The sequence below is a fragment of the Mobula hypostoma genome, chromosome 10 (genome assembly GCF_963921235.1).
Source record: "Mobula hypostoma chromosome 10, sMobHyp1.1, whole genome shotgun sequence".
NCBI lineage: Eukaryota > Metazoa > Chordata > Chondrichthyes > Myliobatiformes > Myliobatidae > Mobula > Mobula hypostoma.
This window is the reverse complement of record NC_086106.1, coordinates 110,213,929-110,238,760: the sequence shown is the minus strand read 5'-3', so window position 1 is coordinate 110,238,760 and position 24,832 is coordinate 110,213,929. Positions and strand designations below refer to the sequence as shown.

General features: G+C 39.3%; 1 protein-coding gene across 1 annotated transcript in view; it reads right to left on the bottom strand.

The window, feature by feature from the left end:
* abcb7 (ATP-binding cassette, sub-family B (MDR/TAP), member 7) overlaps positions 1–24,832 on the bottom strand; it is a 56,239-nt gene that overhangs the window by 2,744 nt on the left and 28,663 nt on the right. Inside the window, exons 5-14 of the mRNA XM_063061033.1 lie at positions 24,512–24,780; positions 16,473–16,561; positions 16,288–16,375; positions 15,514–15,688; positions 14,375–14,532; positions 13,965–14,128; positions 11,237–11,366; positions 5,881–6,052; positions 2,466–2,569; positions 2,130–2,237 (exon numbers count right to left, since the gene is read on the bottom strand). Of these exons, the coding sequence (XP_062917103.1) occupies positions 2,130–2,237; positions 2,466–2,569; positions 5,881–6,052; positions 11,237–11,366; positions 13,965–14,128; positions 14,375–14,532; positions 15,514–15,688; positions 16,288–16,375; positions 16,473–16,561; positions 24,512–24,780 (1,457 nt within the window). The remainder of the gene's footprint in view (positions 1–2,129; positions 2,238–2,465; positions 2,570–5,880; positions 6,053–11,236; positions 11,367–13,964; positions 14,129–14,374; positions 14,533–15,513; positions 15,689–16,287; positions 16,376–16,472; positions 16,562–24,511; positions 24,781–24,832) is intronic.

Below are 24,832 nucleotides of genomic sequence, written 5' to 3'. Positions count from 1 at the left end.
GCAGTTTTCAGGATAGGAACATCTCTGGCACAGACGTTATTTATCATCCATCTGTTGTTTTCGCTGAACAGAGTGGCCTGCTAGTCTACTCCAGAAGACATTTAAGTATTAAGTTTGGAATCTCGTATGAACCACATTGATAAGGACACTAGTGAACCAGAATGGGTTTGTACATTAATCCTTGGTCATTGTTATCCAATTTAAATTCCTGAACTGCAACACTGTGACTTTAACTCTGAATTGTTAGCCCAAACCTCCTGGTTACTTGTCGAATGACAAGCTTACCAAAATATCCAGCTGCCTATCCAGAGGACCTGATTATGAAAGGCAAATACACTCAGTGGCTACTTTCTTAGGTACACCAGCTTGTTAATGCAAATATCTAATCAGCCAATCAGGTATCAGCAACTCAGTGCACAAAAGCACGCAGAAGTTCAGTTCTGGTTCAGACCAATCATCAGAATACTGAGGAAACATGATCTAAGTGACTTTGACGGTGGAAACTACTACTACTTCTTTCAAAAATGATTCTGCTACAAATGGAATCTGTGACTTACATCTTGGTGGCGTTTTCAGGCTACTTGAGCAATCTCGTGCTTTGCTGCCTCCGAGAGAGTTTGGGGAGGTTTCAAATGGAGCATGTGGACTTGAGGCCAAGAAGCCTGGAGACGGGGTGCAAGCCCAGCATTGACTCCATTTCTTGCCAATCAAAACATCAAGCAAGATTGAAATCAACGAGGACGAGAGCGGAAGGTGAGTGGGTGTTCAGCGCTGTATGCTTGCAGTCCCTATCACTTGATGCTGCCAGAAGATGGTGCTGGAATCTTGGTTTTTATGCGAGGTTTAAATAGATGCTGTTTGTGGATTGGACTCTGTATGATATGTTCCTGGTTTCTGGTTACTTCTTTGTTTTTATTGCTATTTTGTGCAATTTTGATTGGAACAAACTGGCTCTGAGGCCTACAGTCAAGGAACAACAGAGTGCTAAATTGAACTGAAGTAAACTGAATATTCCTAAATTGTTTCAATTACTTTGTGGTTCGATATTTTGTATTGCGTTTTTCACTCTTTTTTTTTGCTGTTTGTGTGATTTGTTCTTTTTTGCACGTTGGGTGTTTGATGGTTTCTTTGAACAGGTTCCATGGTGCTTTGTTTCATGGCTGTGTGTGTTAGAAGATGAACCTCGGGGTTGTATACTGCATATAGACTTTGATAATAAATATATTTTAAATCTTTGAATGATTGTTGGTGCCAAATTGGGGTGGTTTGAGTATCAGAGACAGTGCAGATCTCCTGGGATTTTTACAAACAACAGTCTCCAGAATTTACAGAGAATGGTGCGAAAAGCAAAACTATTCAGTGAGCAGCAGTTATGTGGTTGAAAATGCCTTGTTAATGGGAGAGGTCATTGGAGAACAGCCAGACTGGTTCAAGCTGACAGGAAGGTGACAGTAACTCAAATAACCACATTATAACAGTGGCACACAGAGGAGCATCTCTGAACACAAAACATGTCAAACCTTGAAGTGACTGAACTACAAGAAGAAAAGACCACACTGGGTTCCATTCCTGTCCCTAATAAAAGTGGCCACTGAATGTACATAATGATAGACAAATTAATTTTGAAAATTGATTTTAATCAGGCACACAAGGCCTAATACTATGTGCTCCAATCTCCTTATAAAAATACAGCGAAATACCTAGTGAACTTTGCAAAGGCACTACTATTCACACTGTGACCATAGGTTATTTGCAGCATGCCCTGTCTTCACAGCTGAGAATCCCTATATTCACAGTTTGAAGACAAGAACTCCAGAGCAGATGTTCATTGTGTGGAATAACAAAGATAAACTATCCCCACATTTACTGAGCAGCTTATAAAGACACTACAGGGTCACTAACGGAGCTGAGTAAATCTGCAGTTGCATTCCCTCCTTTTCTTCAGGGTGTCAGATTTTTAACTGCTGTGGAATTCACTTTGAAACAAGGAACTCGATGTACTGGAAATTACAGAAATTGACCTATTACTAAAGATAATATTTGGAAAAACTGCAGCTTGGATTCTGGCCACTGATAAAGTACTTATTAGCAATATGCTCTGAAGCATTCTCAAAAAGTGGTTATCCTACCTTATCCAGAACCAGAATTTCATCTGCATCAACAATTGTAGTAAGCCTATGAGCAATAAACACGGATGTACGATGTTGAATCAGGTCCCTCACTGCATTGAGAATATTCTGTGGAGAGTAGAAATTGGTTCTCTCATTAGTGTAAGGAAAACTGAAAACCAGAAAACTCAAAACAACACAACTTAAACAAAACAGAATACAAAAGCTTATTCAAAAATTAATCTTAGCATAAAAATCAATGAGATTAAATTAATCCCAATTAAAACAATTTACATAAAATTCGTTATTACGAAGTGGGTTTGATTTGGTGTGATATATTTGATCAGAAAAACATACCTCTTCAGTTATGGCATCTAACGACGACGTAGCTTCATCATACAATATAATGTGAGGGTTTTTCAGTATTGTCCTAGCAATTGCAACTCTTTGTTTTTCTCCACCTGAGAGATTAAGACCACACTTTGAATAACAATGATCTATTTGAAGTTATCTGGTTCTTCCAGAAGTCACACATGAGGGTGAAGCACGAGTAGATGAGTTTAAATAGTAAAAGCTCTATAAAAAGTGTTTTGAAAAAACATCTTAATATGAAGGTTTAACTACAAACTCGCGTTTGAAAGCTTAGAACAATTTACCATTCATATAAAGTTATACTGGTGTGGTTTCATTTTGCATTAGATAATCTTGTGACTGTGCTCACTAGTGTTGAATTTGGAAGTTACAATATCTTACCAAAACAAGAATCTCTTGCAAAATTTTAACTACTAGCACAAATTACACGCTTAAAATACTCATTCAACATAAACAGAAATAATGGATATTCCATCTGCAAGAACTAAACAGAGTTACTAAATAGAAAGATTGAAGTTTCTCTTCAGTGGCAGGGTTGGGAAGGGGGTGGAGTTCAGATTTATTGTTAGTCCAGGGACAGACACTTAAACATTAACAAATGAAGAATTCAGTGAACAGCACTGCTTTTTATGTTAAAGTGGCAAGATCAACCTGTGGTAATGTGGAACATTCCTGAAGAAGAAAGTACTTATAATTCTGTTGCTGGCCACAGAAGAAAGACCAAAGCAATGTATCATCCGTAGTTACATAAATATTTTAAGATGGTGGTTGCTCTAACATTTCCAAAACCAGAGTTACTTGTATCATTTACCATCCAGAAGTGTTAAATTTTGAATTACAGGTTTCCCCCGCTATCCAAAAGTAGAGCATTCCTATGACACCTTTTGTAAGCTGAAATGGCGTAAAGCGAAGAAGCAATTACCATTAATTTATATGGGAAAAATTTTTGAGCGTTCTCAGACCCAAAAAATAACCTACCAAATCATACCAAATAACACATAAAACCTAAAATAACATATAGTAAAAGCAGGAATGATATGATAAATACACAGCCTATATAAAGTAGAAATAGTGTATGTACAGTGTAGTTTCACTTATCAGAATCGGGAAGATTTAGCCAAAACCGATTTGTAGAAAAAAAACCGGCACGTACACACACGTGCACACACCTGCCCATGCAAGGCTTCACGGTCATGGTAGTCTTTCTCGGGGTAATCACAAGTTCTATGAGTCTGTGGTGGCCAGTGCTATCATGTTTGCTGTTGTGTGCTGGGGCAGCAGGCTGAGGGTAGCAGACACCAACAGAATCAACAAACTCATTCGTAAGGCCAGTGATGTTGTGGGGATGGAACTGGACTCTCTGACGGTGGTGTCTGAAAAGAGGATGCTGTCTAAGTTGCATGCCATCTTGGACAATATCTCCCATCCACTACATAATGGACTGGCTGGGCACAGGAGTACATTCAGCCAGAGACTCATTCCACCGAGATGCAACACAGAGCGTCATAGGAAGTCATTCCTGCCTGTGGCCATCAAACTTTACAACTCCTCCCTTGGAGGGTCAGACACCCTGAACTTAGGCTGGTCCTGGACTTATTTCCTGGCATAATTTACATATTACTATTTAACTATTTATGGTTTTATTACTATTTATTAATTATGGTGCAACTGTAATGAAAACCAATTTCCCCCGGGATCAATAAAGTATGACTATGACTAAAGCGGGCGCCTTTTTTCGTAAAAGCGAAAATCCTCTTCAGATTTCTTTTGGTTAGCGAAAACAGGTACTCATGTAGGTCTTTCGTAAAAGCAAAGTGGCATAAAGCAAACTCGTGTAAAGCAAACTTTCGTAAAGCGAGGGACAACTGTATTGCCCAATAACTGGTAAGGAAAGTGAACATGACAGAATTTTAGTAATTACGCCCTTTCATATCTGAAGTATTCATCAGAACATTACTTTTGGTCAGTGAGGAAGAAGAAATGATAACAGAATTATTGGAAGAAATGAGTTTATTCAAGAACCTGAAGAATAAAAATCTTATTTTCTATTCTTTTAAATTTAGCAGAGAAAACAAACAATCTTCTACACAATTGCCTCCAGTTCCTTTATGCAGATGCTACATTGTTTGGTAAAGAATCAATGTTTTGTCGCTGTGAATCATTTTGATTTGTAACTAGTAATTTAGCCCAAGGAGAGAAATCTGGCAGTGAGAATATGCAGAAATTATATGATGATTTTTTTTTAAGAAGATTTTGTTAACTGAGGAATAAATACTAGTCAAGACATATGGGATAGCCCTTCCCTCTTTCTCCCCGCCCCCTCCCCACCAAAACTGAGAATGTAGAGAGAATCTTTAACATCTATGTCATTTGCTCACCTCTATGTTTGAAAAACAAACTGGGAAAAATTAAAAGCTGCAGGTGCTAAAAACCTGAAATAAAAACCTGATTTTGTAGATTGAAAGGGCTGACTAACATTTTCCACAATGAAGTTATTCAGAAATGCAAAATTGAAACTTTTCTTTCTAGATCAAGGTGGCAGGAAGGGTGTAAAGAATACCTAGGTGCTGACAATTAAAAAAAAATTAAGTCCCAGGAGCAGGCACACAATGATGGCTAAATTATACTGTGTGTTTCAAGAAGCTATGCTTAGCAATTCTTACCTTTGCAGAATTACAAACATTAAAACTATGTAAGAAATCCATTATGGGAACATTTTCCAACTGACATTCCGGTTAAAAATGTTGCAGAACTCTTTTGGGTGTAATTCATAATTTCATGTTTAATCCTCAGTAGATAAGAAGACAAGGCAGATTCTGCTGGCAGTTTATTTAAAGGTATTTGGCAAAGTTAGTTCAGCATCAAAGGGATAACTTCGGCATGGAGTCATAATTGGACAGAGCACTGTGGTGCAAGGCATAGGGTAGTTGTCCTAAGTGTGCCGCCTAAACAAATAAATCCTTAGGGTTTAATTGTGTTATACACAACTGATTCACCATGGCTCAAAGTCAGCAGTTATCATACTATGTTGCATGCCAACATGATGGCAAACTTTTCAACTTCAACACAATGGCAGAAGAATGCATAATGAAAACTTAGTATCGAATCCTGCTGTTGACCTGTTTTTTTGCACCTTGGCTATTCATTCTTTCATCATAGTCCAAAATCCAAAGGAAATTCGATTAATGTAACTTAATGATTAAATGGTCAGTCACCATTTCCACAGATACAAGATGGAAAATGTACATTGTCTCACTGGTAACAAGCCCCACCTAGTGGCCTCAGCTATGATGAAAATGTAGCAAACATATTCAGGGTAAATTCAACCACTAAAAGTATTGGTACAGTACAACAATGTCCACACAATCAAATTAGGATCTCCAGTTGTTGTTTAACTCACCAGAAAGCTTTAGTCCACGTTCACCAACTTGAGTGTTGTAACCATGTGGCATTTTGAGAATGGAGTCGTGAAGGCCAGCAATCTTAGCAACGTGGTATACTTCTTCTGCCTTTGCATTGATGTTCCCATATTGAAGGTTATAGAAAATTGTATTGTGGAACAGAACAGCATCCTATGAGGCAAGAAAAACAAGCAATTCCAATTTTCAATGCAGGATCATTTAATAATCACATGTTTCACTTAATCTTGTATACAGGAATTAAAATTTTGCTTACAGACTCCATTTCTTGTGACAAAAAATGGACTTCCGACAGTAATTCAAACCTTCATTCATTTATTCTCAGAATGAGCATTTAATATAGAATAGTTTTTCAGGAATGATTCCTTATGGATGCAAAAAGGAAATTAAGACTATTGCAAAACAAAAAAATACTGGAGAAACTCAGCAGGTCAAGCCGCACCTATGGAAATTAACGAACAGTTGACATTTTCGGGCCAACACCCTTCGTCAGGACTGGAAGAGAAGAGATGCCAAAATAAAAAGGTGGGAGGAGAAGAAGGAGGACAAACTAGAAGATGATAGGTGAAGCCTGGTGGTTGGGTGAGGGGGGTGAAGTAAGAAGCTGGGAAGTGATTGATGGAAAATGCTAAGGGCTGGAGTAGGAGGAATCTGATAAAAGAGCAGCATGAATCATAGCAGAAAGGGAAGAAAGAGGGGCACCAGATGGAGGTGATAAGCAGGAGAGGAGGAGGAGTGGGAAATAGAAGAGAAAAGCGGAGCGGAAAAAATTACCAAAAGGAGAAATCAATATTCATGCCATCAGGTTGGAGGCTACCTAGATGAACACGAGGTGCTGTTGCTCCATGCTGAAAGTGGCCTCTTCATGGTAGAAGAGCAGGCCATGAACCAACATGTCAGAATGGTAATGGGGATAGGAATTAAAATGTTTGGCCATTTTAAGTTGCAGAAAACATCCTGTTGGATGCAGAAGCTCATGGGGTGATAGGTAAGGACAATAGGAACTCTAACCTTGTTAGGGCGGCGGGAAGAGGGGTGAGCATGGATGTCTGGGAAATGGAGATGTGGATGAGGGCAGCATCGATGGAGGAAACCCCATTCTTAAGGGAAGGAGGCCATCCCTGATGTCCTGGGAACAGATGCGGTAGCGAAGGAGGAACTGAGAAAGGGGAATAGCATTTTTTAGGAGAAAGAGCGGGAAGAGGTATAGTTAAGATAGCCATGGAAATCAGAAGGTTTACAAAAGATAATGGTAGGCAGTTTGTCTACAAAGATGAAGACAGAGAGATTGAGAGAGGGCAGAGAGGTGTGAATTTAAAGGCAATGTGGAAGTTGGACAACTAAGTTAATGATGGGCTCAGTATGGGTACATGAATCTGCACCAATGTAGACATCAATGTAGAGGAGACAGAGTTGGGGAGCATTATCAGGACTGTTCCATGCAGCCAGCAAAAAGGCAGGCATAGCTGGGGCTCATGGCTACCCCTTGAATTTGGTGGAAGTGGGAGCAGATGAGCCAAATGTAAAAGAAACATGTTTAAAATATCAATTGGACACAATAAGTATGAAACTATAATAGACAGAAGGGCTTTCACTTTATTAAAGTTAAACCTGATATTTTCATTTTCAAAATGATGCCATAAATAAAATGTCTTAATTGATTACAGAAAAGCCACATATCCTCTTATAACCAAAGATGTAGTGGAAGACATTGTAGAGGCATTAGTAACCATCTTTCAAGAATCACTAGATTCTGGAATGGTTCCAGAGGTCTGGAAAATTGCAAATGTCACTCCACTATTTAAGACGGGAGTACTGGCAGAAGAAAGGAAATTATAGGCCAATTAGCCTGATTTCAGTTGTTGGGAAGATGTTCGAGTCTATAACTAAGGATGAGGTTTCAGGGTACTTGGAGGCACACGATAAAATAGGTCAAAAATCAGCATGGTTTCCTTATGGGAAAATCTTGCCTGACAAACCTGTTGGAATTCCTTGAGGAAATAACAGGCAGGACAGACATAGGTGAGTCAGTAGAAGTTTACTTGGATTTTCAGAAGGCCTTTTGACAAGGTGCCCACACATGAGGCTGCTTAACAAGATAAGAGCCCGTGGTATTACAGGAAATGTACTAGAATTTCCTGTAACACCACTGGGACACCACGGGCGCAGCAGAGATCGCACTTTCTGAGGAAGCTTAAACAAGCATCACTCCCCACTAACATCTTAACTACATTCTACAGAGGCGGGGTTGAGAGGGTGCTGACCTTTTACATCACAGCCTGGTACTCCAGCTGCAGTGCTGTCAACAAAAAAAGCCTTGCAGAGGGTGGTTAGGGGAGCAGAGAAGGTTACTGGGGTCTCCCTACCTTCTGTCCAAGACCTCTTTCAGAGTCAATGCCTCCAGAAGACACGGTACATCATTAAAGACCCCTCACACCCTCTCCATGAACTGTTTGTTCTTCCGCCATCAGGCAAACGTTACAGAAGCATCAAAACTAAAACCACAAGGCTACTAAACAGCTTCCTCCCACAAGCAGTCAGACTGCTAAATAGCTGCTCCACCTGACTCTGCTTTGGACACTTTTAACTTGCACTGGACACTTATAATTGATTTAACTGACATGTGGCTGTTGTGTTTTACTATTTATTGTTATGTTTATTATTTAGTGTTGCGTTTGTTATGTTATGATTGCACTGCCCCTGAGGAACACTGTCTCATTCTGCCCTGCAGAGCTTGATATATGGTTAGAATGACAATAAAGTTTTTTGAATCTTTGAATTTTTGAATGGATAGATGATTGATTGGCTAACTGGCAGGAGGCAAAGAGTGGAAATGGAACCTTCTCTGGTTGGTGGCCGGCAACGTGGTGTTCTGCAGGGGTCGGTGTTGAGACCGCTTCTTTACAGATTATATGTTAATCTGACAGAATTGTCCGATATGTTGGATGACAGAATTGACAGCTTTGTGGCTAACTTTGTGGACAATATGAAGGTAGGTGGAGGGGCAGATGGTGTTGAGGAAGCAGAAAGTCTGCAGAAGGACTTAGATTAGGAAAATAGGCAAAGAAATGGCAAATGGAATATAGTATAGGGAAATGCATGATCATCTACTTTTCGTATAAGGAATAACAGTGTAGACCATTTCCTAAACAAGGAGAAAATTAAAAAAATCAATGATGCAAGGGGACTTGGGAGTCCTTGCACAGGATTCCCTACAGGTTAACTTGCAGGTTGAATTGGTGGTAAGGAAAGCAAATGCAATCTTAACATTTCTTTTGAGAGGACTGAGGCTGTATAAGGCATTGGTTTGACCATATATGGAGTACTGTAAGCAGTTTTGGGCCATTTATCTAAAAGAAGTGCTGGCATTGGAAAGAGTTCAGAGGAGATTCACTAGAATAATAATAATTCCAGATAGCGGATGACTTCCTCCCACGCCGTTCTGATGTAGTTGGAATTCGCGTATGAGGCAAGTTACAGCAGTAGTTTGCCATTGCCTTCTGCTGGGTGAGTTTTTTTTTTCCCCGAAGAGATCACCAGCTCTTAACCCCGCACGGATGGAAAGCGTGCTGGGGGGAGCCGGCTGGGTTTGAACTTTGGAACCTCCACTCCGCAGTCCAGCGCTGATGCCACTACCCCACCAGCCGGCTCACTAGAATACCAGGAATGAAAGGGTTAACATTTGAGGAACTTTTTATGGGAATAGGCCTGTACTCACTGGAGTTTAGAAGACTGGGGGGGTGGGGTAAGAGAATCCGAAAGAAACCTACTGAACATTTAAAAGTTTGGATAGAGTGGATGTGGGAAGGATGTTTCCTATAGTGGGTGAGTCTAGGACCAGAGGGCACAGCCTTAGAATAGATGGCACCCATTTGGAGCAGAGATGAGAAGGAATGCCTTTAGCCAGAGAGTAGTGAATCTGTGGAATTCTTTATCACAGACAGCTATGGGGGCCAAGTCATCGGGTATATTTAAAGTGGAATCCATAAAAGAATGCAGTTACTGTACTATTGTTTCAATGGAGTCCTTTGATAACATGTGGTTTAAGATGATACTTACTTTGAAATAAAAGAAGGATTACTGAAAATAATCAGCAGGCCAGACAGAGTTTGGAGAGAGAGAAAGAAACCTATTGTTTTTGGATGATGACTTTTCATCAGAAAAGATTATATAGAAAATAAATCATAATTAATAGATGGTATGGTTTGCTGGATGGTAAAATTCTGACAATAAGCAAAGAAAGTTATACTTTGATGCATCTGGTGTTACATCCATAAAAAGTTTTGACAAAGCAAAGTCCTCCTAAAATAATTTGGACTATTTTAAGTTCACTATTTCTTCAATAATCATTTACCTGACAAAATCTTGCGCAAATAATTTGTGAAAGTAATAGTGTGGGAGATTTGGCGAGGGACTTAATTGGTAATGAAAGCTCACTAATACGCAACTGTAGTCTCTTCTATTTATTGTTGTGGAGAAGTTATTGTTTCATAAGTTTTAACAGTTCCTCTGAAGATCCAAAATGCCTTTGCAACAGTGTACAAATTAACTTTCTACAGTGACACTGAACAATGGCCAAAGGATTGAGAAACATTACATAATAGTCCCAATATTTATTTCTATTCCTTGCAATGCCTTTAGAAAAGTGTCCTAAAGTGCTTAAAAGCAAGTATATCATTGGAAATGACAAGAGACAGTGAGCATGTTGTGGCCTTTCCAGCATCACTACTTTTAAAGTATTCAAAGAGAGCCCTTGGACAGAAATGTCTGTAGATAGCCTACAGCATCTAAACACAGCATCTAGTGGCCCAGCCAACACAACTGTGTTTCAAAATGAAATATGGACTAAATGCATTCCTTAAAGATTTATTACATTCAAAGGCACCAGCATTTTTGAATCCTAAGATTAGCATGCAAGATGAATACTGCATGAACATCTCATCATAGCTAATGCATTTATGCAACTAAGTTATTCTAAATCAGATAAACAACAAACTACCATCTGTCATTGCAGTCAGCTTCAAGTTGGGCTTCCAATTTCAAAATATTGCCCAAAGCAAGAATAATTCAGACCACTATTGTGTGTAACAATTCGACTGATAATTTTCTTAAGGCAATGAAATTTATGCTATTCACTTGTTTTGAGTATGACAACTGTTCTGCAAGTTAGCACTATACATCAGTTTGCATTTCTCCCCAAAGGATATCAGATCTAGATTCAGATGTTCCTTCACTTTGAGGCTAGATTTGGGAAACTGCATAAATAAGTTTTAACTGCACACAATATACGCAAGAGCAGATTTTTAAAATGCTGTTTTGTCACATGATGATCTTTACCTGTGGTACAATGCCAATGGCCTTCCGTAAGCTTTCCAAACTGACATCTTTAATATTCTGGCCAGCCACATATATGTTCCCTTTCTGAGGTTCATAGAAGCGGAACAGCAACCTCACTATTGTACTTTTTCTAATTCAAAGGAAAAATATTTTACTGTTATTTAAAATGAATGCAGAAGCATGAATGAGCCTACAGTACAAATGACTAATTACTGTACGAGAGAATTCTTTCCTATGATTTTCAAACTATAAACTTGATTGTCTCACTAGTAAATAGTTAGGTGGACAAGCATTCAAAGATTTAATAATACAATGATAATTCAGATACAAATTATTAATAATCAATTTTGAGATAAGATACTGATCCAGATGAAGTATATTGACAAGTATTAAAATTAGAGGCCTGAGAAAACTAGTATCAGCTTTCCATTTTAAAAAAGTGGTCCAGAAAATTATAGGGCAGTTAGCTTAAAGTTGGTGTTAAGATCAAGGATGAACATTTTGTAAGAATGCAAAATACAAATTTAAAAAATATCGAAAACAGATAACTGTCTAATCAGTCTTACTTAGAGGAAGCAGACTAGATCAGCCTTACTAGATTGTAGAAGAAAAAAAGCACAACAGAAAGGGCTGAAGCAAACTTACGTTTGAATCTTTCTATAACATTCAGTGGGGTACCACTAAGTGGTATAGAAAGATTCAGAAGACATGCAGAACTGAGGGTGAAGTAACAGAATGGGTTGCAAGTTGGATGCAAATCAGTAAACAGATTACAAAATAAATGCAGCTACTAAGACGGCATAGAAATCCGTGTTGTGGTACTACATAGTGCTTGGAGGTGGAATATTTTAATTCACCTTTTCTATAATACAGAGATCTGGTGATGGGCATCAGAAATAATTTTAAAAATGCAGATGACAGTAAATTTCAACTCTATAAAACTCTGGTTAGGCCACACTTGGGAGTACTGTGTCCAGTTCTGGTCGCCTCACTATAGGAAGGACGTGGAAGCATTGGAAAGGGTATAGAGGAGATTTACCAGGATGCTGCCTGGTTTAGAGAGTATGCATTATGATCAGAGATTAAGGGAGCTAGGGCTTTATTCTTTGGAGAGGAGGAGGATGAGAGGAGACATGATAGAGGTATACAAGATATTAAGAGGAATAGATAGAGTGGACAGCCAGCACCTCTTCCCCAGGGCACCACTGCTCAATACAAGAGGACATGGCTTTAAGGTAAGGGGTGGGAAGTTCAAGGGGGATATTAGAGGAAGGTTTTTTTACTCAGAGAGTGGTTGGTGTGTGGAATGCACTGCCTGAGTCAGTGGTGGAGGCAGATACACTAATGAAATTTAAGAGACCTCTAGACAGGTATATGGAGGAATTTAAGGTGGGGGGGTTATATGGGAGGCAGGGTTTAAGGGTCGGCACAACATTGTGGGCCAAAGGGCCTGTACTGTGCTGTACTATTCTATGTTCTATAAATTTAAAGATAAAGTTTGTCACATTTGTCTTATAAGACTGGACATGCAATGACAAATGATTTTTAATGTAGATTAGTGCACAACAGTGCATCCAGGTGAAAAAAGTCAGGAAATCACATGCTGCTTGGATAGAATCTAAATTTTATAGAAACAAAGAGGGGTCTTAGTGGGAACACAAAGTAGCAATAAGTTATCAGATGGCAAACAAAAAGGCACTGGAGTTCATTTTGAAGATATTCTGTTGCACTTATACAGACACTTCTGATATTATACATTATTATGAAGAAATCAGAATTAAGGCTAGACAGACTGGAAATATTTTCTCTAGAAAAGAGAACACAAAATGTTGTCCAATGGGGGAGTTTTCAAGAATACGTGTAGTGGAAAAGGCTTCCATTTTTGACTAAGTCCCAAAAGGGGAATCACAAATATAAAATAAATCTTCATTAAACCCAACAGAGTATGCAAGTAAACTCCTCTACTGAGGAGTTGTAAAACTGTAAAAAGGGAGATCACAAAGAAAGGCTGAGGCAAACAGTGCAAATGCTTTAAAAGGAAGCTAGACAGGCACAGAGGGAAGGGCAAAAGGAGATAATGATCTAGCTAATTAAGGATACCAACATGGATGGGCTGAATAGACATCTTTCATCCAATACCTCATTTAGTTTTTAGCATAATTATTTGCATTTTAAGAGATTCAAAATAATCCTTCATGCATTTTCCCTGACAATCTTTCCTTTACAAAACGTCAAAATTCTTTTGCTTCTGTAATGTGAAACATGTTAGGAATAAGAATCACACTTTAAAAAAATACCAAATTAAGTAACTGTACCAGGATATCAATTAACTTCCTTACTGTGAATGACTTTGGTCAAAAAGATGCTTTGAAGAACCAAGAAAGTTTGCAGACAGAAAGGTTGTTGAAAATTTAATTACCAATTGCCCACATAGTGATAAGCATAAGTAAACTGGAGGTGAACCAGAGTAAACCAGAAAGAAAACAATTGAAGTACATTTCTGCAAAAAAAAAAGAATCATCTGGTACAAGTTCTCGTCCATACATATCCAAATGATACCAATGGTTCAACATTGCACTGGACCATAGTGGGGAAGTGACTTATTATTAATTGGTCACTCCCATATAAGAGTAAGAGAAAAAAACATGCAAAACATAGACATAAAAAGATAGAAGAGAAAAATCTAGAAAACATTTCTAAAGACTACCACTATACAGTACTTACTTACCCTGAACCACTACCACCTACAATTGCCACCTTTTTCCCAGCAGGAACTTCAAATGATACTCCATTAAGGACCTTTTGGCCATCCAGATATTCAAAGTAAACATCATCAAAAGTGATGATAGAATTTTCAGGAGAAACTTGAAGTACTGGAGCTGTTTGTGCCTCCTACAAAAGCACAAAAAGAACCATTAATTTGCATTATACCCAATGACCTAACTACATCTGGTTTGCAAAAATAAACCTATGGTGCCTCTTCAGATATTGTAATTAGTAATTACTGGATTATTTACTTTAAATATTCAATCAAAAATCTATTTAATTTTTATATCGTATATAAATTTCAGTCTAAAAATTCAGAACTTTAAAACTTAGAGCCTACATCACTGATTTTGTAAAATTGCACCATCTTACCTTAATCTTTGTGTCAATGCTTAGCAAAGTAAACAATGTGTTCATGTCTATTAGTGCCTGCCGTGTCTCTCTATACACAGTCCCCAGAAAGTTTAAGGGAAGAGACAACTGGAAAAGTAGTCCATTTACCATCACCAGATCTCCCACTGTCAGTGTACCTACAAAAGTGAATGGAACATTACAAGAAATTTCCATTCTGCTTTTCCATTTGAGCTCAAGCAAGACAAACAAAAAACATTTTATCTTAAATATTTTGGAATTAAATGTTTGTCTTATCCAATTTATGCTGATGAGTTTCCCCAACTCTTTATTCAGAATGACATATGATTATACTGTAAAAGACAATATTAATCATAATTAGAAATCTGGCATATTAAAGCATGACCTGTTATACTCACTTTTTCTTCATTTCATTTGAATCGGATAGAAAGGAAGGTGGTGTAAGATGAGAGATAATAATCAAACAATGCAATGCTAAACAAAATGTTTGACAAACACTTTATACACTGTTACTGAAATGCAGGCACAGCATTAGGTATGCTTACATGAGGAATTTTGACATTGCAAAAAGTAGATCCTAATTTTTTCAGATTATTGCTGGTTTATTGGTCAATGAAATCCTAAGATTTTTTCCCTGCATTTGACAATTGATAAAAGGATACCCAGCACATCAAAAAAAGTTTCAATTATTTCCATTTCCATAACAGATAAAGGGAGAGAGGTGTCAACGAAGAAATAATTTGTCTAATCCCATATGTTTCACATACTCGTTTGCTGCTTTCTTTTTCTGACCACTGGTATCATCTCCATTGCCAGCTGAATACTGCCAGCCTGTCAGTTTGTCCAGAAAAGTCAACTTAATTGTGTATTTATCAATGTAATCAACATGTTCATTGAGAATTGTGAAACAGCAGTCTCACCAGTACTTAAAACACACCTGTGATCTTACACACAGCCACAGCATAGGTGTTAATCAGCTACCTTCCGACACTAAACAACCCAAGTTCTCTAACAGACGTTTAATGAGTTATACAAACTGCACCTTAATGAAGAATGTGGGAGATCTTCCCAAAATAAAACAAGAAAGAAAAATGCAGATTATCAAGCATAAAACACATTAACAAGTTTAACAACAGTACCTGCCAAGATTCTTTGACTTGCAAGTAACATGATACCAGTCAAACCAAGGCTGAAGATAAGATTTTGACCAAAGTTCAGTACTGCAAGACTTGAGGTAGTCTTCAGAGACGCATCTTCATAAGATTTCAAGAATCCATCATACCTCTCAGCCTCATACTTCTCATTATTGAAATACTGCAATTGGAATTTTTACTTTAGCACTCTTGTCAATCAGTAACTCATTTAGGTATTAAAGTCTATTAAATGTAAAGCAAATAAGTTACATATTACAAAGCATAAATAGACATCTGAAGGTTGTTGTTCAGAATGCAGTACATTTCTGACTTACTGCACAATTAAATTATTTTGATATTTTCTGAAATTATTTCCTGTTTCACTAGGAGCACCAGTCTGTGCCCAGATCCTCCCATGGGTAGGACATTAGCTTCACGCTCAGGACTTCCCATGGAAATCCGAAGTTTTGTTTGGATCGGCCAAATACCCACTTCCCAGAGTATCTTGGATACAGACACAAATATTATCGCCAGATTATGTTTATTGTCATTCAGAAAATCAAAAGAGACTGATTTATGTTTTCTCTAACTGGATTGTATTCACAATCATAACATACAGCTCATGCTAGGGGGAATGGCCTCAACCTTTACATTTCTGCACTACTTGAAATTTTGCAGAATGGTGCCAGAATTTTAAGCATATATATTCCTAGAACGAGGGAAAAGATTGCTTTAAAAAACTATTCAGAATCTAACAGAACTGAATTCAGAGCATTGTACCTTCACAGTTTCATAATTCAGGAGAGAGTCTATTGCGGCATTGCCAGCATCATTGTCAGCCTTATTCATTGTGATTCGGAACCGAGTTCTACAAATGAGAAATTATGCTGAAGTTACAAAGTTGCCACCAAAGGGCACTAGCATGAATGAAGAAAAGTAAAAAGCAAATGTTGGTTCTACAGTACCTCCACTGTGTAATACCAACGGTGAAAGCCGAATATGCACCCAAAGTCCCCAGGGTTATTAAAGCAAATGACCCACCGCATTTAAAGTACTGCAAAAAAAACATTAAATTGAAAACAGTATTTATTAATCAAAATTTAAGTGATTTGAACAAATTAAACCAAATATGAAAAATGCAGATTGATGTGAAGATAAATATGTATTTCAAAAATCTATCTTGACTTAGTTTGCTCAATGATTAAATTTATTAGGTACAGGTCAACCTTCACTAACCCAACTACCTGTAATCTGGTTCCTTCGATAATCTGGCACTGATTATGCTTAATGTGATCCTTCTGTAATTCGGCATTTTCACTAATCCAGCACTCCTCAGGTCCCAATGGTGCCGGATTAGTGAAGGTCGACCTGTACTGGACCTTGTCCACTAGATATCAAGAAAAATTATAGATATCAACAGGATTGCCAATAAACTGCAAACTATAAACCTTAATACAATTTACAGTGAATACATCTGTGAAGGGTGTGATGGAGACTTGGGCTATGATAGTTTAAACCACCCTATCTAATGAAGTACTTTTTTATGAACTTAAGAATTTTGTTGTCGCATGATGATTTACTTGGGAAGCAAACAACAACATTCACTGAGACAATAATTCCTAAGTGATGATGGAAATGTTTAATACTTAATACAAATACACTGAGTATTTTTAAAAATAGTCACTATGATCTACTTTCTTTAAAAAAAAGATGCTTTTCATACATTAAGAAATTTGAATACATGATCATATTCACATTTCTTAAATCACCACTTTCTTGACGATGGGGCCGGACTGTTGCCTTAACTTGCCAACCACCAACCAACATTCCTCCCCAACTGTGGAAGGCAAAGTGAGCTGATGTTCCACACCTTACTGGCATTCATTGAGGTGAAGCTGGCACCAAGAATGGACATTGGCCTTGCTCTCAGAACAACATACATGGGGCACCACTCACAGAAGATGAGTAGTGCCGACGCAATTGGCAATCGCCTCTGATCTGGGCCGACATTTACGTGCTGGGCGGCACCTAATTAATTAGCTTGTTTATTTCGGCTTTTTTCTTAAAGATGTGTTGGGTGCGTCCCGGCCACCGCTGCATTCTCCGCAGCAATATATCGGTCCGCAGCCCGGAGGTTGGGGTGGTGGGACACTGGGGTATCATCTCTTCGTCGTCTGTTTCCATCAGGGCAGGCAGGTCATCTTCTTCTATGTCTGCCTGCCTCGATGTCAAAGGTCGAGGTTCGTCATCTGCTGTGGCTGATGTGGAAGGCTTGAAAAATGACAGTATGCTTGACTGCTTAGCCTCGCACATTTTTCTATCATACAGTTCTTTGTAAGCACTCAAACCGACTTGCAAGTATGCCCTAAACCTAGGTACCCTTTTAAAATTAAAGTTGTACTTTTCTGCAATCATTGCAGCGAAAATCTCATGCAGTTGCTTCACATTCAGTTCCTGGACGACTTCACGTTTGGTCCATTCGCTACTGCATTCGGTTTAGATTGTTATCCTTTCCTCTTCCAATTGCATCAGCTCTTCATCTATCAGTTCTCGGTCATGGGATGCCAAAACCTCTTCAACATCATCTTCGTCAACTTCCACAAGCCAAACTCACTTTGTCCTTACTTCGTTCACCACGATCGAAACACTTAATTATGTCTCGTTTTACACCCTTACAAGCTCTTTTAGGCTTTTCCTATACCTTAGAACTCATCTTGCTAATGGCTGCTCACAGACACGTGTTTAAGCAATGCCGGCTAGAATGCAGTTCCGGGGGAGGTGCTTGGCTGCTCGGGGCACGTGCTGCCTTTCATCACGCGCTGCTTTCTCAGGCACTGCCTTTTTTTATAACAGTGAAAACACCTTCTGTTAGCGAAAACAGATAACTAATGTAGGTCTTTCGTAACAGCGAGGTTTCGTAAAGCGAATGTTCGAAAAGCGGAGGACACCTGTACCGTATATTCGAAACAGGGATCAATTAAGTTTGCGAATACAGGTGTCTCCCGCTTTTCAAATGTTTGCTTTATGAAACCTCACTGTTACAAAAGACCTACATTCGTTCCCTGGTTTCGCTAACAGAAGGTGTTTTCACTGTTACGAAAAAAGGCAGCGCGCGCCCCGAGCAGCCGCTCTCCCCCTTTATTCGGAACTGCATTCTAGCCAGCATTGCTTAATCACGTGCCTGTGAGCAGCCGTTAGCAAGATGAGTTCGAAGGTATTGGAAAAGCCAAAAAGAGCTTGTAAGGGTGTTACACTTAGCGTAAAACTAGACATAATTAAGCCTTTCGATCGTGGTGAACCAAGTAAGGACGAAGTGAGTTTGGCTTGTGGAAGGTGACAAAGGTGATGTTGAAGAGCTTTTGGCATCCCATGACCAAGAACTGATAGATGAAGAGCTGATGCAATTGGAAGAGGAAAGGATTACAATCGAAACCAAATGCAGTAGCGAACAGACCAAAAGTGAAGTCATCCAGGAACTGTATGTGATGCAACTGCGTGAGATTTTCACTGCAATGATAAAGAACGACTTTAATTTTGAAAGGGTATGTCGGTTTAGGGCATATTTGCAAGATGGTTTGAGTGCTTACAAAGAACTGTATGATAGAAAAATGCGCGAGGCTAGCAGTCAAGTAAGCCTTCAGCAGATGACGAACCTCAACCTTCAATATCGAGGCAGGCAGTCATAGGAGAAGATGACCTGCCTGCCCTGATCGACGATGAGATGACACCCCAGTGTCCCACCACCCCAACCTCTGGGCCGCGGAGAATGCAGTGGTAGCCGGGACGCACCCAGCATATCTTTAAGAAAAAAGCCGAGATAAACAAGCTAATTAATTACGTGCCGCTCGGCACGTAAATGTTGGTCCAGATCAGAGGCGACGCAATCGGCAATCGCCTCTGATCTGGGCCGACATTTACATGCGGGGCGGTACCTAATTAGCTTGTTCATTTCGGCTTTTTTCTTAAAGATGTGCTGGGTGCGTCCCGGCCACTGCTGTACCCCTGCATGCTTCGCGGATCGGTATCGGTTCGCGGCCCGGAGGGTGGGGGCCACTGCACCACCCTAACCTCCAACGACTCAGCCTAACACACCATCATCAGTGTGCTCCATGTCTTCCCGATTCCCGTAAGTGATACTACACTGTACATATATTATTTCTACTTTATATAGGCTGTGTATTTTTTAGGTGTTATTTGGTATGATTTGGCAGCTTCATAGCTTAAGGGTTACTGGAGAGAGTGTTTCTGCCGAGAGCGCTTCCATGAGATTTTCGCTACCGAGAACAGTGTGGAAATGATTGTAGAGAAGTATTTCTACTTTATATAGGCTGTGTATTTATCATATCATTCCTGCCTTTACTATATGTTACTGTTATTTTACGTTTTATGTGTTATTTGGCATGATTTGGTAGGTTATTTTTGGGTCTGCGAAAGCTCACAAATTTTTCCCATATAAATAAATGGTAATTGCTTTTTAGTTTTACGACCTTCCGGTTTACGAACCATTTCATAGGAACGCTCTACCTTCGGATGGCGGGGGAAACCTGTATTAGGAGAATCAAGCTGGCAGTTCCTATTTGGCCGACTTTACAAAAAGAGATGATAATTTAAATGGTATTGGTGCGTTGTGAATTGAGAGTATACATGTTTAGATTTCAATTTCCTGCACAGTGAATTTCCAACATTTACTAAGCAACCTCCCTAGGCTGAGCACAAGGAAATAAGCATGTTTACATGTTCCTTAGAATACAAATGCACACAGAGGTCTGATAAAAATCCAACCAAAAAGCACAGCTCCAGTGACGCAGGGTCAGTGTTGATCTCCAGTGCTGTTTGTGTAGAGTTTTTCCTCTTGATCACACAGGTTTCCTCTGGGTGTTTGTTTCTTTTCACATCCAAAGGTGTGCTCATTGGCAGGTTAATCGGCCAATATAAATGGCAGTGGTAGAATCAGTGTTGGGGTGCTGGGATGGGAGAGGAGGGTTATCGACAGGGCGATTCGTGGGATGTGAGCGAATGTAGGGAGAATAAGATCAGTGTAAGGTTACTGTAAATGGGTGATGATAAATATGGATTCTGCAGGTTGGAGGGACTATTTCTATGGTGTGTGGTTCTCCAAGACTTAACAATTCTAAGTGTCCCTATTGATATATTCTCTGTATAAATAGTCCTTTGCCTGATACTTTTGGCTCAACTCCTGCTGGATAACCTTCAACTTGGTTACACACTTGATCTTGTCAGAGCATGTTTGTCTTTCAGTGCAAAAAGGTGACTGGAAGTGAATGCTGATAATTATCACATTCCAGAGTGCAGGACTCCGTATTGAGGAATGAACTGAAATTCACTGCAGCCACCGTAGTAAAGACTATTATGGAAAAGGAACACAGTCCAAAGTTCTACTGCCTATAAAAAGGGGGTTGGGTCCTGTGTAACCACCTCCCAAAGACATCATGGCATATTGTTTAAAGATAAACAGAGATTGCATTGATGCTTGTAAATAGAATATATTGATTCAGTGGTACAAAGAATGTAAAGAAAGATGATTGTATTGTATATCTTGTATTTTAGTCTATACAGGAATTATAATGCAATATTATTTTTATTTTCTGAATAAACACCTCTAACAGACTATTAGTTGCTGAACACAAAGCCAAGATCTCAGAGCTTCTATATTGTAAAGCAGCACAAACCACCTGTGTCCTAATCCTTTTAGCCTGCAAATAGCTAATGTAGTTTTCTCCTGCTTCTGTGAAAGCCGAGCCAAATGACATAGATACCAAAATTGTCCAGGTGAAATACTACAATTATCTGCAGAAAATGCAGACATGATTTTAAAAAATTAACAGCATATTTCTTACACCAATCTGAATGTAATGATCTTCAAATTTGCTTCATTACTTTAGAACCTCTTCCCATTTAGCTCTTCATCTGCCTTTCCAAATCAAGATTATTACAGTGGACATCAGGTCCAATGGAAAGTGTTGATCTTATATTCATGTCTATTGGCAGTACATGACAACCATGTGGCATGTAAATATTACTCAACAGCACACCAGAAGATATAGGAACAGAATTAGGCCATTTGGCCCATTCAGTCTGCTCCACCATTTCAGTATGGCTGATCCAATTTACTTCTCAGCCCCAATCTTCTGCCTTCTCCCCACATCCCTTCATGCCCTGACCAATCAAGAATCCATCAACCTCTGACTTAAATATACATAAACACTTGGCCTCCACAGCTGCCTATGGGAAATAATTCCAGATTCACTACTCTCTGGCTAAAGAAATTTCTTCTCATCTCCTTTCACCATTCGATAAGTTTCAATGAGGTCACCCCTCAATCTTCTAAATGTTAGTGAATACAGGCCCAGATCCATCAAATGCTCTCCACGTAACAAGCCATTCAATCCTGGAATTATTTTAGTAAACTTCCTTTGAACCCTGTCCAGTTTCAGCACATCATTTCTAAGAAAAGGAGCACAAATCTGCTCACAATATTCCAAGTGAGGCCTCATCAGTTCTTTATAAAGTTTCAACATTACATCCTTGCTTTTATATTCTAGTCTTCTTGAAATGAATGCTAATATTTGCCTTCCTCACCACAGACTCAACCTGCAAATTAACCTTTAGGGAATCCTACACAAGGACTCCCAAGTCCTTTTATGCCTCAGTTGTTTGTATTTTCTCTCCATTTAGAAAATAGTCAACCCTTTCTTCTACCAAAGCGCATGACCATACACTTCTTGACACTGTATTCCATTTGCCACTTTTTTGCCCATTCTCCTAATCTAAGTCCTTCTGTAGCCTCTCTACTTCCTCAAAACCACCTGCCCCTCCATCCATCTTCAAATTATCTGCAAACTTTGCAACAAAGCCATCAATTCCATCACCTAAATCACTGACATATAAAGTATAAAGAATCGGTCCCAAAACAGACCTCTGTAGAACACCACTAGTCACCAGCAGCCAGCCAAAAAAGGGTCCCTTTATTCACACTCTTCGCCCCCTGCCAATCAGCCATTGCTTTATCCATGCTAGAATCTATCCTATATCTTTCCATGGGTTCGTAGCTTGTTAAGCAGCCTCATGTGTAGCAGGCACCTTGTTAAAGGCCTTCTTAAAATCCAAGTATATAACATCTTTTGTCTATCCTGGTTGTTATTTCTTCAAAGAATTCCAACAAATTTGTTAGCCAAGATTTTCCCTTGAGGAAACCATGCCTACTATGGCCTATTTTATCTTGTGCCTTCACGTACCCCGAGACCTCATCCTTAATAATCGACTCCAACATCTTCCCACCACTGAGGTCTGAAGAACTGGCCTATGGTTTCCTTTCTTCTGCTTCTCTCCCTTCTTGAAGAGTGGAGTGACATTTGCAATTTAGCAGTCTGCTAGAACCAATCCAGAATCTGGTGACTCTTGAAAAAGCATTACTAATGTCTCCACAATCTCTTCAGCCACCTCTTTCAGGACCCTGGGATGTACATCATCTGATTAGGTTACTTATCTACCGTCAGACCTTTCAGTTTCCCCAAGAGCTTTCTCTCTAGTTATGGTAACTTCACACACTTCATGCTCCTTGACACCTGAAACTTCCACCATATTGCTAGTGTCTTCCACAGTGAAGACTGATGCAAAATACTTAGTTAGTTCATCCGCCATTATACAACTACCAATCCAGAATAGCTGATACCCTCGTGGGCTCAACCATGTACTGCTCTAAAAAGCCATATCGTAGTCACTCTATAAAATTCCTCCTCCTATAATCAAGCACCAACCTAATTTTCCCAATCTACCTGCACACTGTAAGTCCCCAATGGCTAATGTAACATTGCCCCTTTGGCCTACAGTTTCAACCTCCTGTGTGGGGATCTGCATACAACTCTCATCAGGGTCTTTTTACCCTCGCAGTTCCTTAGCTCTATCCACAATGATTCAACACCTTCCGACCCTATATCACATCTTTCTAATGATTTGATATCATTTTTTACCAACAGAGCAACGTCGCCCCCTCTCGCTTCCTGCCTGTGCTTTCTATGCAATATGTATCCTTGGATATTAAGCTCTCAGCTATAATCTTCTTTCAGCCATGATTTAGAGATGCCTATAACTTCATACCTGCCAATCAGCAACTGTGCTGCAAGTCAATCTACGTTATTCTGTATACTGTGTGCATTCAAATACAACACCTTCAGTCCCATATTCACTCTTTTTGATTTTGTCCACTTTTTATGTTGCAACTCATACTCTTAACTGTAATTTTGCCCTATCAACAGCCTCTCCTCAATACACATTGCTTCTGTTTGTAAACCAGCTACCTCATCTTCAGCACTATTATCTGCCTTTCCTATGAAATCGAACCCACATTCACCACTTGCGCTGACAGCCTGTTGACACTCTCGCCAACCTAAGTGAAGATCCCCCGTCATGTTCCCCTTAAACATTTCACCTTTCATCCTTAACCCGTGATCTCTAGTGGTAGCCTCATCCAACCTCAGTGAAAAAAGCCTGCTTGCATTTACCCTATCGATACCCCTTAGTTTTGTGTACCTCCATCAAATCTCCCCTCATTTCTCTAGGTTCTAGGGAATTAAGTCCTAACCTATTAAACCTTTTCCTATAACTCAGATCCTCAAGTCCCAGCAACATCCTTGTAAATTTTCTCTCATGTCTTTCTATCTTTTGACAGCTTTCCTGGGGGTAGGTGACCAAAACTGCTCACAATACTCCAATTTAGGACTCACTAATGTTTTATACAATTTCAACATAACATCCTAACTCCTGTACTCAATAAAATGATTTATGAAGGCCAATGTGCCAAAAATCTCTCATTACAACCCAATCTACCTGTGACGCCTCTTTCAATGAATTATGGATTTGTATTCCCAGATCCCTTGGCTCTACTGCATTCATCAGTGCCCTACTGCTCATGGTGTAAGACCTACCCTAGTTGGCATTTTCAGCAAAGGGCCAAAAAGCAGTTTTAAGCAAACACATTACTTACCAAAATGCTGCTAACAAGCAGTACTTCAAATGTAGTGGGACCGAGGTTAAACACTAAGGCGCTGAGCACAAAACTGATTCCTCTTGTTCCTCTGTCTATGGCTTTTGAGAGTGCACCTGTCTGTCTGCTGAGGTGAAAGCCCAAATCTAAGTTGTGCAGGTGGAGGAAAACATTTTTAGCTATTCGCCTGATGGAACTTTGAGCTACTTTGCCAAAGACAGCATTCCTCAGCTCATTGAAGGCAGCTGCGCAAACCCTGGAAACACCATCTGCAAAGGAATTCAGAAGATTCAAGTTGCCTTTTGTTTTTAAAATTTAAGT